Source organism: Idiotropiscis lumnitzeri, chromosome 12, assembly GCF_059441095.1.
Source record: "Idiotropiscis lumnitzeri isolate Australia: NSW breed Sydney's pygmy pipehorse chromosome 12, RoL_Ilum_1.0, whole genome shotgun sequence".
NCBI classification, from domain to species: domain Eukaryota; kingdom Metazoa; phylum Chordata; class Actinopteri; order Syngnathiformes; family Syngnathidae; genus Idiotropiscis; species Idiotropiscis lumnitzeri.
In genome coordinates this window covers 11,181,498-11,200,865 of record NC_142402.1, presented here as the reverse complement: position 1 = coordinate 11,200,865, position 19,368 = coordinate 11,181,498, and the positions used below count along the sequence as shown (strand labels likewise).

At 39.6% G+C, this 19,368-nt stretch overlaps 1 protein-coding gene across 2 annotated transcripts; it reads right to left on the bottom strand.

Annotated features, from left to right (window-relative positions):
• Positions 1-316: 316 nt before the first annotated feature.
• LOC148325903 (tropomyosin alpha-4 chain) lies at positions 317-12,516 on the bottom strand. Of its 2 annotated transcripts, XM_088310649.1 has the most exons (9): positions 12,207-12,516; positions 9,057-9,182; positions 3,457-3,590; positions 2,848-2,965; positions 2,588-2,658; positions 2,048-2,123; positions 1,298-1,360; positions 1,145-1,214; positions 317-645 (listed from the first exon to the last, which is right to left on the bottom strand). In XM_088310649.1, exons 1-9 carry the CDS (start codon positions 12,318-12,320, stop codon positions 563-565), a joined length of 855 nt encoding a protein of 284 aa, XP_088166775.1. In that variant the 5' UTR covers positions 12,321-12,516; the 3' UTR covers positions 317-562. The 2 variants fall into 2 exon arrangements, with proteins under 2 accessions (XP_088166775.1, XP_088166777.1); XM_088310651.1 differs by lacking the exons at positions 9,057-9,182; positions 12,207-12,516 and adding an exon at positions 5,279-5,647.
• Between the last annotated feature and the right edge of the window lie 6,852 nt (positions 12,517-19,368).

Here is a 19,368-nt window from a genome sequence, read left to right as displayed (position 1 = left end):
AAAATATATGTCTTTGACACACCACATTTAGAAAATCAAACATTAACAGAGTTTATTAATTTTAATTTTTTTCAAGTTCGGCGGGCCGAATTAAAATGTTTAACGGGTCACACGTGGCCCCTGGGCCACGGTCTGCCCACTCCTGCTCTAGGGGGAGCACGACCCCCTTCAATTAAGAGTCATTGTTTATTTTAGGCCAATTTAAATATCAATACCACTTATTCACCATTGTTGAACCAAAATAAAATACAAATAATCAGCATATCTGAAATATTACACAGATGGGCAAATCTTCAAAAATAAACAACAACAGCAATGATTGTCATCCTTGTCAGGTTTTATTCAACAAAATTGTCCAGCACCAAAATTTGATATCATGTGGACCCAAAACCATTATAAAAAGGGGGGACGGGGAGGAAAACAAATAACCATAAATATATAAAAAGGACTAAATGCGTTACTATCATTGTTGTGGTAATTGTTGGGCTTAAAGCGATGCAATGGATGGAATGTTTTCTCTTTTACAAAACTTCGTCGGAATTGCTTCTTCACTGTGGTGTTTTTACAAGCTGTCGAGCTCCTGCAGTGTTTGGTCCAGGACTTGATGCATTCCTATGTTTTCCTCTTTTGCCTGTGATAGATTGTCTGCAATGGGAAGAATGAGGGGGTCAGATACACAATGTAATGACAAGACCACAATAAAAAAAAAAAGTTCAAACAATGACTTTGTGTTGCTAATAGCAGAAATACAGGAGGCAGGGTAAAATGAAAGATGTCTTTATTGAGCTTAAGAGGAAAAAAGAGAGCTATAAAGAGAGAAAAGGCACTTTCCCACCATTGCCACCACTGGGCCAGGAGACAAAAAGAGCAAAAGTGAAAACAGAGCAGCAGCTATGGCCTGAAAGGCGCTTTTTTTCTTTTACAAGGTGTTCATATCATTGAGGGCATGGTCCAGCTCCTCGCTGATAGCCTTGTAACTCAGCTTCTGATTGTACAGTTCGTCTGAAGGTCAGAAAGCACGTGAATAGGAAAGCAGGACCAGACAGGAACAAAAGGCAAGAAGAAGGAAAAAGACAAGTCAGGTTTAGAGGGGGGAGAAAAAGATGAAAAGTGACACATGAAGAAATGTTGGGATAAAACAAACCTTCCAAGTCATCTATGGACTTTTCCAGCTTGGCCACTGTCCTTTCTGCAAATTCCGCACGGGTTTCCGCCTTGAAAAAAGACAAACAAGCGAAATTTATTAGATAGCCAGAATCAACGTCATGGTGAAAGAAGAATTCAGGCGATCATTGACCTCCTTCAGTCTGTCACTCAGGACCTTGATCTCCTCCTCGTATTTGTCTTCTTTCTCTGAGTACTGCAAAGACAATAAAACACCAATGAAACAAAATGTGCTTAAAAAATAACACCATGTTTCACCCACATTTGATGACATGGGCAAAAATGCTTCTCAACTTAGCCTTGCCCAGTTATATTGGATACTGGCTTCAAATTGGAGCTCATTTGGCCAAATTACCTCAGGGAAGTCCAAGCCTGGGAATTTACCCCAAATGGCTGCTTCAAATCAAAATGGCTGACTTCCTGTTCAATTGAAGCCAGGGGTCCCCGGAACGTTTATAAGTGCGCCGTTATGATAGATGCCCGCTTACATTTGCGTTAATTGGTCAGCGCCTGCTTTTGACAGCAGCAGTATGTACAAGAACGAGGTAGCAGAAACATTGAATGAAGCCACATGAAACAAGGATGCTAACTCTGTAGCACAAATCTTAATGAGTGGTAAAATAAAATAATCAACACAATTAAGATGAGGTGACTGTGCCATTTTGAATTGTAGAGTGTGGGGGGGATTACAAAAACGCCTCTAGCAAAAGTTAAACTTGTTTTAGCTTGTCCGTCCATGTGTTAGCTAGCAGTTTGTGGAGAAAGACGTTAAAGACGCTACAATATACATTTTCATCGCGCACAAGAAAAGAAAATAAATCCCTCGAGGAAAAGTTAAAACCGAATTATCTTGGTGGTTCTATGAATAAAATAAAATTCTTGCCTTGTCAGACTGGGCCTCAAGGGACTTCAGATTGTTGGTGACGTTCTTCAGTTCTTCCTCCAGGTCACCACATTTCCTGTGGAGGCGGAGACAACAACGTGACGCGTAATGCTGAATGTGGGAATTCTTTTTTTTGCCCAACTTTGTTTTAGACGGACTTTTAGCTATGTGAGCGTCTTATGTTCATTTGAATTCCATGGAATGATAAAATAGAAAAGTACACAAAAATTGACATTATACATTTCTCTCGGTTAATCAGATAAAACTTATTGTTGTTTGCCCAATGTAAAAGCAGTTGTTTACAAATGACTTATTTGAATTCAACACAAACATAATTATCGGTTTTCATTGAGGACGACAAAACTGAGAACATTTACTGTTGAGAGACTGAAATCAGAGGAGTTGGAATTTTGAATTAAACAATGGCAATAAATTACCAATTAATTAGCAAAATGAATCGTTGATTAATTTGATTATCGATTAGTTGTGATTAATTGTTATAACCCTATCAAAAGAATGAAAATTGTCAAAATCTCTTACCCTTCTGCAACTTCTGCCCTCTCCTCTGCTCTCTCTAGGTCACTCTCGAGGATCACCATTTTACGGGCCACCTATTGACACACATACACCCACACACACACAAATTACAGCATATATATATATATATATATATATATATATATATATATATATATATATATATATATATATATATATATATATATATATATATATATATATATATACAGACACAGACAAGCACACAAAATGGAACAGAGCATGCAGATTACTTGTCGTACCTCCTCATATTTACGGTCAGCCTCCTCGGCGATGTGTTTGGCCTCTTTGAGCTGCAGCTCCTGGATCTCCATCTTCTCCTCATCCTTCATGGCTCTGTTTTCCACCACCTTCATGCCCCTGCAAAGAGTGACGATGACCAACATAAAGCAAATTAATTTAATATTCTTTCAACATTACCATTAATATTGGACCGCTTTATATTTTAAATTTGGCATTTTTGGAAATCAACAAAAATAAATCCAGGAAAATGGCAGAACAAAGAATTGGTCTAGCCACCCCCCCCCCCCCCCAAATTCTAACAAAGCTAAACTTGCTAGCCAAATGCTAACAGGAAATTAGCTTAACCTAAGATAACAGAATTACACTTGTTGGCCAAATGCTAGCAGTAAATGGTCTTAAGGTGTGCCGCCAGTGCAAAAAAAAATGTAAAAAGCTAAACTTGTCCGCCAAATGCTAACAGGAAGCAATCGGATGGAGTGCTGCAAAGCTTTATTTTTTTATAAATAAGAAATGGAAATTTTTCCAGGGAAAAATGAAATGCAATGGGTTTTTTTTTTTTTTTGGGTGGTGTTTTGGCATTGGTAATGTAGTTCCACACCGGCCATCACCTTTCACTCTCGTCCGCCGCCTTCTCTGCCTCCTCCAGCTTCTGCAGGGCCGTGGCCAGCCTCTCCTGGGCCCGGTCCAGCTCCTCCTCCACCAGCTGGATCCTGCGGTTAAGGGACGCCACATCGCCTTCCGCCTACAGCGGACAGAGAGGAAGGAATGGAGAGTCAGAGTTGAAACAGGAAACATGGCTTTGTCTGGAGAAGGACATTGCAGGGACCCGACAACCCTAGATACCCCCCCCCGCTCTTCCTTTCTCAAGTGATTGTTTGTTTTATGCAAATGAGTGACATCACTTGGAATTCTGCAACTTGACCTACTGCAGATGGCCGACAAACGAGATCGCTGCTGATGCAACCCTAAGAGATGCAGCTACCATCTTTATGCCTGTCCCTGTGAGCCCTCCCTCACTCACTCCTTTTCCTCACCCTACCCTGGATGTTAGGGATGGTGCATTGCCGGGGCCTGTTTCCTGTGGGGCTGATAACACAGTCTGATGGCCACTTCCTGTTAAGGACTGGGTGTTCATTTTGGATGTTTGGCTCAACAAGTTATTTTTTCCATTTAGATTTACTGTTGAAACCACATCAGTAATAAGTTCCAAGAAGACTACATTGAAGAGTATTTTTCAAATACTGTTTCGGATATTTGACCAGGCACCATTTTTTCTTTTAAATATCAAAATAAACAAATAAATACATAAAATATGTAAATAACGCATACAAAAAAAAATATTAGAAAGATTAAATCACTAAATGAGTTAAAAATAGAAATGAGCAAATACAATATAAAATGTCTACAGTTTTATTTTAAGCCCGCTAAAAATTAAATGAATATATAAACAAATCAAATGTAAAATAAATAGAAAATGTAATTATTTTTCATTGTCAAAACATTTGAAAAATTTTTTACAATTTAAAAAAAAAAAAAAAAAAAAAAAAAAAGAAATATATATATATATATATATATATATATATATATAATACTAAATTAAAAAGATAATTTCAAATCTAGAGACTAGAGAGTAGTATTTATATAGCATATACTTATATAGCATTTACTTGTTTGGGCAGCACTCAACGATTACTTTAATAATCAAGTAATCTGTCAATTAATCAATGAATCAGATTAAAAAAAATGTACATTCCTATCCCATGATGAATTACTTTCATGATTTTAAGAATAATTATCAATTAATTTGATAATCAATTAGCTGGTGTTTGTTGTTGAACCTCAGGCAGACAGATAGATAGATAGATGGATAGATGGTACACATGGAATGAATTTTAAAATTTTAACAAATTGGTTGAACAATCCTGCAACACCCGAAGCACAACATTGATATGAAATATAACAACTCCAATATTTTAATAATATTAAACAGATAAAATAAAGGAAAAAAATGAACATTTGAATCCAGTAGTTAAAAAAAAAAATGTCATCAGCTCTGATTTAACTTAAGAGAACCAAAGAATTGTTCAACGACCCTTTCTCTATTGAAGTTACAGTGTTGTTGCATCTGTTTTTTATTCCATTGATTAATACATTCCAATTGAATGGAGTGCAGCTTTCAGTTACATAACACACCCCAAATGAGTCAAGAAACGATCGCAGGCTACTGTTTCATCTTTCACACCAGAACACATTTACAATTACAAGTAAAGTGTCCAAATAAATTATAGGGTGGGGCTTCACGAAAAAAAAACTTCATTTTTAGATATAAGCATCAACCTTTTGTCAAAGAATGGGATTTCTCGGTTTCGGCTTCGTGAACAGTACAAAATAATATAAGAAAAAGATGCATTCTTCGGGCGAAAAGCTCACTTTTTCGCGCAGCTCCTTCTCTGTGTCTAGCTCCCGTTGGACGGCCATTGCGCGTTCATCCGCCTCATCAACTTGCTGCTGCAGGGTTTGAATTTTCTTCTTCACAGTCTCCATTATTCTCCTCGAATTCCCCGACAAACAATGGAAAGAAACTAGCAAATACAAGTCTGCGAGTGCCCCAAAAAGCAGACTTAGCGGCCGGTATGCCTTCCACAAAAACTTTTTTTTTTCTTGCGGAAAACTTTTTTTCTCTCTGCTATTCTGCTCCTCCCCGGGCAGGAAATAAGGGACGTTGCGGGAAGTGTGGAGATGTGCAAGAAGGGAGGGAGGCGAGAGGCTCTGCAGGGAAATTTATGGCCAATTCCTCCAATCCTGGGAAGAGTTTGGCTTCGTGTGACGTCACAGGGCGCAAAAGGGGAGGAAGTTCTTTCTTTTTTGTGTCAGTGTGAGCATGCGCAAAAGAAAGGTGAGCAAAGTCCGCCTTCTGTGTGAATGAGTGTGCAATAGTTTGGCAAGTGTGGACTTATATGGCGAATGCATTTTTGTGTTCTGATTAAAGGGGTGTGTTTAGAAGGGGCGTCTGATCTGATTCAGTAGCTGAATCATTACATGGGAAAGGAGTGACGTTATTGTCTCGGTGGGGTGACGACTGGGAAGGGAAGTCTACTTAGTGGAGGGGGAGTCTTGCCTGTAATCTTCCTTCAAGTGGGCTTGTTGACCCACTTTGTGGAATGTCACTTGATTTGGTCCGGCAGCCATCAGGCAGCAACGCATTACACCCTGGGCCCTTCACCCACTCACCCGCAGTCCATTTCCTTCCTCATTTTTGCTTTATTCCCAAATTTATTTGTCATCCTCCTTCGCAAGAGCGCATGAGGAAATAAGCCCTTACGCCCATTATTCATGGTGAGTTCTTGAAATGGTGGCCGAGCTTTGAGGCTGTGTTCTGCCTGTATTGGATGTCAAAGGCAAAAAGAAAGTTTTGTAATTAAGCTTCTGTCTATTTAGGACAATTTAATTGTCAATGGGCGGTACGGTGGGCGATTGGTTAGCACGATGGCCTCACAGTGCAGAGGTCATGGGTTTGATTTCGGCTCTGGCCTTCCTGTGTGGAGTTTGCATGTTCTGCCCGTGCCTGCGTGGGTTTCCTCCGGGTACTCCAGTTTCCTCCCACATTCCAAAAACATGCAAAGCGGGATGATTGGTCCCTCTAAATTGCCCCTAGGTATGAGTGTGAGTGCGGATGGTTGTTCGTCTATGTGTGCCCTGCGATTGGCTGGCAACCAGCTCAGGGTGTACCCTGCCTACTGTCCCAAAACAGCTGGGACAGGCTCCCTTGTGAGGAGGAGCGGTACAGATAATGGATGGATGGATAATTGTCAATGTGTTACGAGAACCACTAGTGGTAAACGGCCTCCCTCTAGTGGTACGTGAATCACTGTCCAAGTGCGATTCAGTTGTATTTAACTTTTTTGTTCAATTCATTTATTCTTTGACTTTTACGTGCCATATATTTGAATAATAGTATTATTTAAGTACCGTTTTTTTTTTTTATCCATCCATCCATTTTCTACTGCTTAACCGCATGGGCAGCAGCTTTAGCAACCCAACAAGGGAACGACCTCCTCTCGGTGTTGGTGTGCCTCCGGGCAGCAAACAGTTTCCAGTCAACAGCGTTTTTCAATTGGCCTACCTGGCAATTCTTTTTACCCAACTGATCATTGCTCAACAACAAGAACACAAACAACAGCAGCTTTAGCCGTGAAAACCCAAACTTTCCTCTTCCTTGTCACTTCTTCCAAATCTTTGTAGAGGATAAAGAATAAAAGACTGTGAGTAAATGTTTTTATGATCTGCCTGCATGTGTTGCTACACTCTTCCTGTCCATTTCTCAAAGGGTAACATTGACACTACATTTTAGCATTGTGTTAGCATCCTCATCCATTAGCATGTTGCCATCTCAAGGATCTAACGTTTGCACTCGCAAGTCAAAACAAAGAACTGGACGCTTGATGGTTCCTGTCTAGAAAAACGTGTAAACCGGGTCTCTGGTATCTCAGCGGACGGTAACTGGCGACAGTGATTCACATTTACATATTTTACTGAATTTCCCGATGGCTATCTCGCACTTGCTAGTCGGAGTTTTTCTAAGCGTATGCTCAGTAATTTGACCACAATAGCTGCTTTAAACCAAAATGGCCGACTTCCTGTTCAATTGCAGGGATGGGTCCTTGATAATTTTGTCCATATTCTGAGTTTTGGGGCATGTTTTCACAGACCTCCAAAATATACAACTTTTCACCAGGATTTATGAGCATCCTAAGAACAACTCATAAAAAGGGAACATCCCAACCTTGAATCCAATGTTATTGACTCTGACATATTGAGCAAGAGTGGAGCAGCAGAAGTAATGTCTGCTCCAAATAAGGCCTAAACGTTGATTTCATTGGACTGTGCAGTGTGTTTGCTTTAGCCTGCATTCCTGGCATTCCTGTTCAACTGCAGGCTGGCCCACTTTTTGTCTATGCTTGAGACAAAAAGTGCCAAGACCTCTCAACAGGAGCGCTTATGCATCTACGTTCTCACAAGAAAGACAGAGAATCATTCTTATTGTTTTTTGGGGGGTATTTAGCACAACAACAACAACAAAAGGTGTGTGCTTGACTAGTGTGACCTTTTTTGGTGGGGTTGGGTGGTGGGGGCTTTAGTCAAATAATAAAAATGTTCTTTTTTGTGCTGTTATCTTTCCAGCGCAATATGCTTTTTTGTGTCTTTTTATGTATGTCTAGTCGACAACTACTACACTATTAAGTAAGTATAAGTAGTTAGTTGTAAGCATTATGCACCTGGAGCAGTTAGACTGAGCCCCCCCCCCCCAATAAATAAATAAATAAATAGCTACCTAGCTAGCTAGCTAGCTAGCCAGCTAGATAGATAGATAGATCGATCGATAGATAGATAGATAGATAGATAGATAAATAGATAGATAATATAATATAACATACAGTGAGATTGGATTATTTTCATTTGCTTTAAAAGAACATTAGAGCTGTATTAGGAGTTCATTTGAGGCACTTGGCAAGGTGGCTGGTATGTGCTGACTTCAATTTAAATGAATTGGATTGTGATCTCTTAATTCTAACATTGCCACATCCTAGCTATCAGAGGGGATGCACACTTGTGCAACCATATGATTTCAGTTGCTTATTTTTACTTTCACTTTCCCCAAAAATATAAATATATATTTCCTAAAAATTAATAAATAAATTCAAATCGAGTTGTACAGGTTGTAGGCCACAATGGTGGAAAAAGTTAGATATTGTTTACAGTATATGTTATATATTATTCATATCACGAGACCCAAGCATTTACACAACGGGTGTGTGTGGACTTTTTTATGTGTACAGTATTGTATGAGCTTATTTTATTATGTTTGGATTATTATTACTGTGTAGTGTGTTTTTGAATATTTTCTCCAAAGTTTTTTCATATAAACTTAAAAATTGCCTTTATTTCGTATAAATGGTGAAGCTTTATGATTCCTTGAGCATTAAAGTGACATAATGTATCTACTGTATACCAAAAAAGAAAAAAAAAACCTAACTAATATGATCAACAAGAAGCTCTATTTCAAATCAAGCATCTACGTTCACATCCGATGCGTTTACTCCAAGGCCTTCAGCTAACGTGGCTATTGATACTTTGTCAGCCAACCACAACTTTGTGTTCTCTCATGTGGAAAATGCGCCTCGGATGGCAGCGCATCAGGCCAACTCACGTCTGCAGCCGTCTTCTCTGACAGCTCCAGTTTCTCTTGAGCGTCCTTCAGGGCCTCTGAGTATTTGTCCAGCTCGTCTTCTGTTCCCTTCAGCTTCTTCTGCAGAGCCTGCAGGTCATCCTCCAGCTGAAACATCAGTTACGTGTTACTGTGGATCGCTAAGTCACGAAAGAAACCAGAGCGACTCGTCTGTCATCACATTATAAGGTAGAAAGAGGTTGAAAAGAAGCAGAGTTGCTACCAAATGTACTGTTGTTGTATTGTACCGTTACGCAACAGGATGAATACTGTATTTGATCAACTGCAGATGGGGGAGTTTTTCATTTATTTATTTATTTTTTCGTAATGTTTAACATATTACAAGTTATATTTTTTAATCATCGTCAATGAGAAGTTAAAATTGTTCAATGACTAGTTTGGCATTTATTCAATCAACTGTAGATTTGGGAGGCATTTTTTAATTAGATTTTTTATCATAATATTTCACTTTGGGGGGGGCGATATCAGAAGTTGTAGGCATTTATCCACGAATGGAGAGGCATCTATTTGTTTTGTTTTTTTCAAAAATATGAAACAACACCATGCGCATATTGAAACGGATATTTTATGCCGTTTTGGGGATGGCAATGGTGGACATACTTTAATTATTTAAATACAACTTATTTAATCAACTGCAGTGCTGTGTTTTTGGGGAGAAATTATTGAACAATATTACTTTTATATTACAATGTGCATTTAAAAAAATAATAATAAAGTAATGTTTGAGGATGACAGACTTTCTTATTTATTTTCCTGCTATATTATAATTGCCAGAGTGCGCTTATAAGCTTTTTGCTACTGCGACAGTTTGAGCTGGGTGTTAATATAAAATAATATTGCCGATATATATATATCTGCAGTTTTGGTTAGCGTCGAAGATCAAATGGGCTTAGCAGTCAACTGTTTAATGTCCCTGTGTGAACAATAGCATCTGTGAACTGAGAGGATTACAGTTACTACGTGTTTTTTTTTTTTATCCTGATGGGAAAAAGGCGGCGACATCTAATAACAGAGTAGGCATATGATTTGCTTAGCCATTAATTCATATGTAACGATGCATTTATTTGTGTTAACGCGATGGGGCATCCAGTGAGTACATTGATGGGCTCATCAGTTTATGCTTAAGTAATTACATTTACATTTTTATCCTCATTGGGAAAAAGCAGTCGTCAATTTGAAGGACGTGTTTTTTCATCTTAAGTGAAAGAAGCACTCGGGGACTACAGTACATTCAGGTGCTCAGCAAAAACCTCTTAAATAATTACTGGAATGGACTATGAACAATATCAAGCTATGGACTGATTAATTAACATGATAAGCACACTCTGGCACTTACAATTAACATGCTTAGAACAAAAAGCAAAGGGAGGTGTCTGTCTAAGGACCGCATTTATTTTAATTACTGCTGACCGTTTTTCCTGATAGGAAAAAGCACCGTCTATGTTAGGGAGGCATTTATTTGCCTTACATGGATGAGGCAACAGGACACTACTTGATGGTCTCAGCAATAAACTCTGCAATGCCCAACATAGTGTCCATGAACTGATGGAGTCATAGTTACGACCTTTTTTTTTTTATTCCTGATTAGAAAAAAAAGCCATCTACCAGAGGGTGCTGTTTATGTGTTTTTAGTGGATGAGGCACCTGGTAACTACTTGATGTGATCAGCCATTAGCTCATAATTCTGTGTGCAAAAAATATATACCTTCTATGAAGTATGGGCAATTATTGTCAGTCTCACAAATTGTAAAGGGAGGCGTCTGATTTTAGGGTTATAGCCCAATAATGCCAGGAGCTGAGCAGGGCAGTGACCCACCAGATGGAGCTGCACCTCCAACTGGAGTGCCCAATCGTCTTGGCCTTGGGGAAGGTCTTCACCTCACTCAATGTGCTATTCTGGTTTCTGTCACCACAGCCAACATGTAAGAACATCAAGCGAGTTGATGACAGGACGTTGGTGGGGTCTTGCTCCACTAGAGTAGATCCTCCAGGAGGAACGTGGCTAAACTGCAGCTGGTGGACACTGAGTTTGGCCAAGAATAGCTAAGAAAGCGCAAACAAACACTCCATCGTCTAGGATTTCCAGCTGACTCGACCCTATGTGGAAGATGAGCTTTGTGGGCATCTGAGTGCTCAGTTAAGGAGGTTGGGGGAGCGCCCACTTGATTTAATAGAAGCTCCTGACTTTGTTTGTGACTCTCTGTCATTCCTGGGACACCGCTGCGTTGACACCGTCTCCCACAGAGCAGTAATTGTCTTTTTTTAGCCACTTCGGAGATAATCTTACATCTCCACGCTCCACTTTGCGCCTATCGAGTGGCCTTTCGTTGAAGGGAGGCGTGCACAACATTGCGGACCGACCCCGTATCAGTCTACTAAGAGCTTTAATTGCCATGCTAATCGTTTGATAAGTCTCCACAATGTAATCAATCTGAGAGGTTGTTTACATGCCTCATTGGATTCTGCTGTTCTGGTCACTAGTGCAACAGGGCACATCTATTTGCGGAAAGCCCTTTATTTAAGTGCGTGAAGCCCGATGCAACTACTTCGTGGGCTTATCAGCATGCGTCGTTCACGCTATAATGTAATTGCAGTTATTTGCCTTTTTTTCTGATGGGTAAATGGGGGGAGTATATTTGAAGGAGGCATTTATTTTTTTCAGAAGTACATATGCTCTTAAAATCCCCTTGTTACCTATTTTTTACCTGATGAGATTATTTAGGATTAATTTTTGGGAGGCATTTAATTGTCTTGAGACGATGATGCACCCAACAACTACTTTATATAATACTTAATATCTGTGTGTGAACGATAGTGTCTATGAAGTGAATAATTGCAGTTGTTGCAGGGATAGGGTGGTTTTATTTACAGGACTACCTTTAAATATATAGATTTTGAATCTCAACTGGAAGAGGCACCCGGCGGCAATTTGATGGTGCCAGCTGTTGATTCTTGACTAATAACAACTACTTAATGAGTATGCGTATGAACAATAGTGTCTACAAACTGCCATAATTACATTTACTCTTTTGCTAACATTACTTGCAATATTTTCAGTTATAACATTGCAATGCTCCGAGCAAAAGATGTTGACCATGAAATTAAACCCACCAGCTTGCATTTCTCCTCCGCTGACTTCTGGTCCGTCTCAGCCTGCTCCGCCCGGTCTAGGGCGTTCTCCTTGTCCAACTTCAGCATCTGCATCTTCTTCTTGATGGCCTCCATGGTGACGGGTCTGTTGGGCTTTCGCGCGTGAGTCAAGGGGGGGAAAAGATTGTGGATAGTGCTGAGGCACTAGAAATGCAGAGAGAGGAGCAAAAGGAGAGGAGGAGAGAAGAGCTCGTCAGAAGAGGACGACGTCAGGGGAGGAAGAGGAAGATGCACAGAGTGAAGGTCCGCTGGAACTGCGTGTGATTTAAAGTGGAGACAATCTTGGTCCCCCAGTGTCAATCCCGACATGTCCACCCCTCTTCCCTCCTCCTTTGCCTCCTCCCTTACGCTAGTCTGCAACATATTCTGCAACCCTCCCTCCCTCCCTAATATAAACTTCTCAATTGCTTCTGGAGGAGCAAAGTGGTGGAGATGTTTTGGCAGCACATGTCCTTATTTGGACCACTGCTCTCTTCACCCCCCACCCCCTCTTTTGGCGCATGTGTTCTGGCTTGGGAATGCTGAGATTGATGTTAATACCAGAGTTGGTTTGAAAAGACATAGTTTTCATTCCGGGTGGAAAAAAACCAGCATGTGCCAGAGAAAATCCGCTTCCATCTCATTTCAGATCAAGTATAAATGCAATGAAGCTAATTGTTACTGGCTTTCACTTTTTTTAAAAATCTTTTTAAGGACGTTTGACTTTTCAGTTTTTTTTTTCTGTTCAGTAATGCCATGTTTGCAGGATGCTTTGAGGGAGGCATTGATTGATTGTAAATGAATGACTCAGCCAGCACACATTTGATGCTTTGAACCATTAACTCTTTAATGGTTGTTTGTGCACAATAGCCTCCATGAAGTGAAGCATTTTTCCTCCCTGATGGGGAAAAAGGAGGCACCTATTTAAGGCTGGTGTTTATTACTCATACGTGGATGGCACACACAGCGACTACTTAATCAGCTCAACAATTAACTAATAAATAATTAGGTTTCCCTAATGGATAAATACAGCTGCCTATTTGAGGGAAGCATTTCTTCTTCATTGTTGGCAACTATTTCGAGGGCACATCAGGTGACACTTATGTAATTACAGTTACTACCTGTTCATTCCCTGATGGGAAAAGGGAGGTGTAATTTGTGGGAAGTGTTTATTTTGGCAAGTGGATGACACACCTGATCAATACTTGATGGGCTAAGCAATTGACTTTTTCACAATTACAGTTATTGTTTCTCATTAGTGAAGAAGAAACGGAGAAAAAGAAAGATAAAGGCGTCTATTTGAGGGTGCCGTTTAATTGTCATAAAAGACTTTGCAGGATGTTTTTTGGTGAGATGTCGGGAATTGTCCTGCTTCTCATATGTTCTTGCACAATTGGGGAGAAGAAGAAACAGTGAACAATATTCATTTCAGACAGAAAATTAGTCCGTGTGTGTGTGGGCGTGTGTGCGTGTGTGTGTGTGGATGTGTGTGCGTGTTCGTGCGCATGTAACGTTAGCATTCATGTGTGATGGCTTTCGACTTGTATGTGCCAGCTGCCATCGTGCTAAAAATAAAGCTCATAAGAAAGGTGGCCAGTGACCATATAAGCAATATCAACTTGCATTCACCATGTCATCGCCTTTGTGAATCAATTTGAACAATTTCTACTCCCACGTCACACAAAACATTGGATTTCAAACTTCACGCTAGGTCTCAGTTGAGCCAGTGGGAAACTTTGCTTGTTCTTTAGCATTTTTATAAATATGATAATATAAAAATATGACAATATAATGAATGACAAAATTGTTTTTCCTTTGTATATAATCCACAGGTTTTATTTATTAAATTCACATTGTGTTCAAGACTCTCTAGAAACTTCTCTAGAAACCTTTTCAGATGGGCAGTTTCAGATAAATATACATTTCAGTTGGTATTTATGATTGGGTTGTATGATCTTTTAGCAAAGAGTAAATTGGTTATATATAAAAAAAAAAATCTCAATATGATAGAGGAAATCAAAGCCCTGATGTCACTGAATTTCTTAAATTTCATCAAAAACCAAACAGTTGTTATGGTGTTCTCTCCCAGTGGCCCTTCTACATTCCACTCTTTTCATCTGGGCCCCTGGCATCTTATCTAGGGCCAACAGTCTCATACTTGGGCTTTAAATTGGACCGTGACTTTAAATTGGACCGGCAAATCCGTGCTGCTGTTTGATGCAGCTTCTTTCATTTTAGTCATCTGACTCCTCCAATGCCTTTGTTACCCCTTGGTTGGATTACTGCAATCAGCTTTATCTCGGAGTCAACCACTCCTCCTTCAAGCAACTCCAGTTGATCCGAAATGCTGCTGCTCACCTCCGAACCGGAACGCGGAAGGGGGAGCATTTTAGAGTTCATTTTAGGATACTTCCATTTGCCTCAGGTCTGTAGATCAGATGATACTGGATGTGCTGAGAACGACCAAAATGGAACCTCAAAGGGGGTCTTTTCTGTTGCAGGTCATTCCCTATGGAACGTCCTTCCTGTTAAATGTTAGGCAAGGCCCCTCTCTGTCCACTTTTACGACACGTTTGAAAATACAATTTTCAATTTTATTTTTTGGCTTTTGACCCAACATGAGACTGCCACTGTTCTGCTGTTTTTTGTATACAGTATGTGTTCGTATCATTTGCATTTTATTTTTACTTATTTAACTGTCTTTGTTGTTATACATGTAAAATGTCTACATTCTACATATTGGCATGGATTGAATAATATACAAGGAATAATATAGCATTAAATACACGCAGATGTGAACGTGTATTTACAGCAAGAATAGTCATCAGCATTGTATGGAGAAAATATTTCTAAATGTATCATAAATGCATCAATAAAGACTCAAAATACAAGCATAAATTGAGAAAATTATATGAATGGCATGCTAAATGTGCAGATGTGAATGAACACCAGCAAGAATAGACAGCTACATTGTACAGTAGGTGGGAAGAAAACAGTACATGTATCAAGAAACTTCATAGGTATGGATTGACAGCTATACGTTAATTAATATGAACAATGAAGAATTGGGAAGTCTGAACATTCGCGTTTGGTTTTCAGGCATTCCAGGCGACAACATTGCCTGAGGACCTCCTCCAAACTAAGCATGAAGTCATAAATATCAGTGGCACAAGCTCACTTTCTCAAACATGAACTCATGAGCTCAGTCCCTTATTTGGTCGCTCATGATGCTGCCAGCGCACAAACACACTCACTCAACTTTGATAAATCCTTCAAAGTACAAATGATAGTGGACAATAGATATTTCTCAATTTCACACAATCTGCAGAGGAAGACGAAGAGGCCTTTGAAACAGACGAGAGAAGAGAAGTGAATCAGATGCAGAGCGTTAGAAATGGGAAACCTCCCACAGGAAAGCTCAACTGAACTCCTCTTCTCCTTTTATGGGCAAAAACTCCCCCAAAAGCCACAGGATCGCCTTGGGAACGTATCGTCGGAGAGTCCTGCTAAGTATAAACTAGTGGAGAGTGAGTTTGCAGAGGAACACAAAAATGTCTTCAAGTGTGTTTTATGTTAAGTTAAAAACAAAAGCAAAAACTCCGTGACACCTGCGCACTGAGTCAACAAATACGTCATCACCCCCATGCTCATCTGTACAAACATGTCTGTAAATTATACAGTGACGACTGCTGACTCCAGACATGAGCAAGGCAGTGGGAAGAGACTTCACATGAGAAAACAAAGTACACATGAAAGTATTGTCGTCTGACTATATACTACAAATGGAATCTTTTCTGTTTAGAAAAGTGCAGTAGTTTGGCTTGACTCCTTCGGAAGAGCCTCGGGAAGACAGTTTGAAAGCCACCGGAAGCATAATTCTAGCCATATTGTCCGCTTTCTCGAGGCGAAGCCGCACTGAATTTGTTTTTTGCATTCCATGTGGGAAGTCGGCATGCCCCTCAATGCAAAATTACGCAACTAGTCAAGTTTTAGTCATAAAGAAAATGGCTCACTTGTAGGAGACAAGACAGCCTCTCGAAACTGTCCAAAACTACGAAGAGGAGATAAATGCCAATTTGAATTGTGATTCGACTCATTTTTGGCTCTCCGCCCTTCAGTGAGGGAACCCCTGATACACTATATAGAGTTACATTTGGCTTGGGCCCCGGCAACCACCCAGTTGTGTCCTGACAATGTCTCTTACTCAATCTTGACAGCAACATGTGTCACTTTGAAGAGGCCCAGTCATCCCCCTGGAGCTTCCGCGCTGAAAGGCCCCTCACGCTAAAATGTGCTGGTCCTCCAGAGCTACAGAGAGATGGCGTTACCGCTTTTGTATCAGATTGCAAGTTATTTCAGACAGCATATATACAATAGGAGGTGAAGAAGAAGCTTTCATTGTTTTCAACTCCCAAACAAGCCACAACATTATGACGACTATCAAAAGCACAAACTAATGCGATCTTGAAAGAATATATAATGTTTTGTTTGGATTGATACCGTCAGAGAAGAAGCTATTGATTTAAAAAGAACATCAGAATCAGAATGCCCTTTTTGTCATTATGCTCAGTGCACAACGAGATTGGAGAGCTCCTCTCTCCATTGCAAATATAAATAATAAAAATAAATTAATAATAAATAGAATAAATAAATAAAAAAATTGTGTTGAAAAAAGTGCAGTGGGTGCCACACTCTAAAATAAATATTTTGTAAGCTGCATATTTCTTTAAATGCGTCTCTGAACGAGCCGTTTTGAATATTGCCAGATTGTGACATCGGCAGTGGTGTTTATTTGCATAACCCCGCACCGGTTCACGTGCTTTTATTGCTGTGACTGCTGACATACACCCCAGGATGAATTCTGGAGCGTTTTAGGCAATAATAGCTGCTCAGATTTAGCCAAGGGCGGCACAGTGGACGACTGGTTAGCACAATGGCCTCACAATTGCAGAGGTTGTGGGTTCGATTACGGCTCCGGCCTTCCTGTGTGGAGTTTGCATGTTCTCCCCGCGCCTGCGTGGGTTTCCTCCGGTAACTCGGATGGATATTTAGCCAAATGCTTCAGAACTCATTAGACAGTGCGACACATTGCAAAAGGAAAATGTCCTAATGTAAACCAAAGAGTTTTTGAAGGCAAAGAACTGGGATGTTCTGAATCAGAATCAGAATTATCTTTATTGGCCAACTATGTAAAACACACAAGTATTATTAGTATTAGTATTAGCTATATTAGTATTAGAGTGACAGGCAACTATGATAAACAAAGACATATAAGCATCAAAAATATTTCCTTAATGTAGAGGTACAATAGCGCAGTGATGCAACAACCCAGTGACAGCTGTGCAACAATTTGGACAGTCATAAGAGCAGAGATAAAGGGGTCCGTTGCTGTTCTTTTGGTTGTCCAGCACAAGGCCTTCGAAGGACTTCATGACCACAAATGTCATTCGGTTCTAATTATGAAGGTTTCTTGGGGACTGGGATGATGGTAGACTGTTTGAAGCAGGATGGGACCTCGCACACCTCCAGGGTGTGAGTGAAGACTGGAGACAGCTGGACTTTAAGACAAGAGGTCGGCACCTCATCGGGCCCCTGCAGTCTTCTAGATTTTCTGCCTGAAGAGCAGACTCTTATTATGTAATGACCAAATCAATCACCTGACCTGAATGTGATTGAGCATGCGTTTCACTCGCTGAAGACGAAACTGAAGCGAAAATGCTCCAAGAACTAGCAGGATCTGAAGAAAGTTGCAGTAGAGGGATGGCATAACATCACAGTGGCTGGAGTGAAAATTGATATACTGTATAATTGATAATTTGGCCCTTAACTTTTGCTCCCTTAAAAATTCGGAGACAAACACACTAAAAATAAAACCTTCATTCACTGTTATGGTTGGGATGTGTACCCTTAAATTAAAGGTTGCTGTTTTTCCCACTTTGGGATTTTAGGGCTTTAGACCTTATTTGGTCATAATTTTGTGTAACTTGATGCAGCTCAACTCCTGCTCTTTGTTGTCGGAGTGCTATGGGTGGTGCTAGAGTGACCTGTGAAAACTCAAATACAGGTGTTATAATCATTTGTGCACATAGTTCCTTTGTTTGTCCACATTCTTCCGATGCTGACTCCACCTTGAGCATGCACAAAAAGTGCACACACTCAAAAAAAGACTCTGAAAATGAGTATGGACAGTGGTTGTGTGCATCAAAATCAAAGTTTCACCAACATGAATATTTCATGCAGAAAAATCGAACATAATTACCTGCTTGATGTCACATTTCTTAACTTCACAATCTGATGTGTACATTGACATTGAAGCAGTGGAAGTGTCCAAAGACACTTTGGAAGGAAATGGTACTGCTCTCTTGTGGCAATAACCATGACACAACAACTAATATACATATATACTCTGAGATATGTATGGATTCGTTCCTTCCTTGTGTCCTTCCTTACTTACTTCATAAAGTGAATCCCCTTGGGGAATAAAATTGGCTCAAGTTTCATTCAAATAAATTATTATGATTAAAGAAGTATAGATTTGCTACATTAAAAAGATCTATTTATCTAAAGGTAAAACACTGTACATCACATTTTATTCAATTTCACTTTATTTTTAATTTGTAAATAAATGTATAAACAACTAAATAAACTATTGTGTTAAAATAAGGATTTTTTAATTATATCCAGTCTATTTGCCCATATTATGATGATATAATATTACACAACATTCCAGAAAATAAAAAAACGTATAAATCAGCTACATTAATGTAATGAAACATTTCTTTAAAATTTAAATGTATATGCCTTTTATTTCAAATGTACTACAATTTTATTGTATTGCACTTTAAGATTTTCTCAAGTCAATACGTTTGCCATGCATGCCCAGAAAGTGCCATTAATTTTCAATCAATCAATCAATCAATCAAAACAATGATCAATGTTCCAACAATAATGTGGATTTTGTTCATGTGTTACATCCATTGTGTATTGTTTTAGTTTCATAACAGGATCATTAATAAAGGCTTATCATATTTCATTAAATGGGCCTTGCATAATGCATAACGTCGTGTGACCAAACGGGAAAAAGGGACGGCGGACATCCTGTATTTGCAACAATGACTACAATATCTACGGTCGAATGCATGGG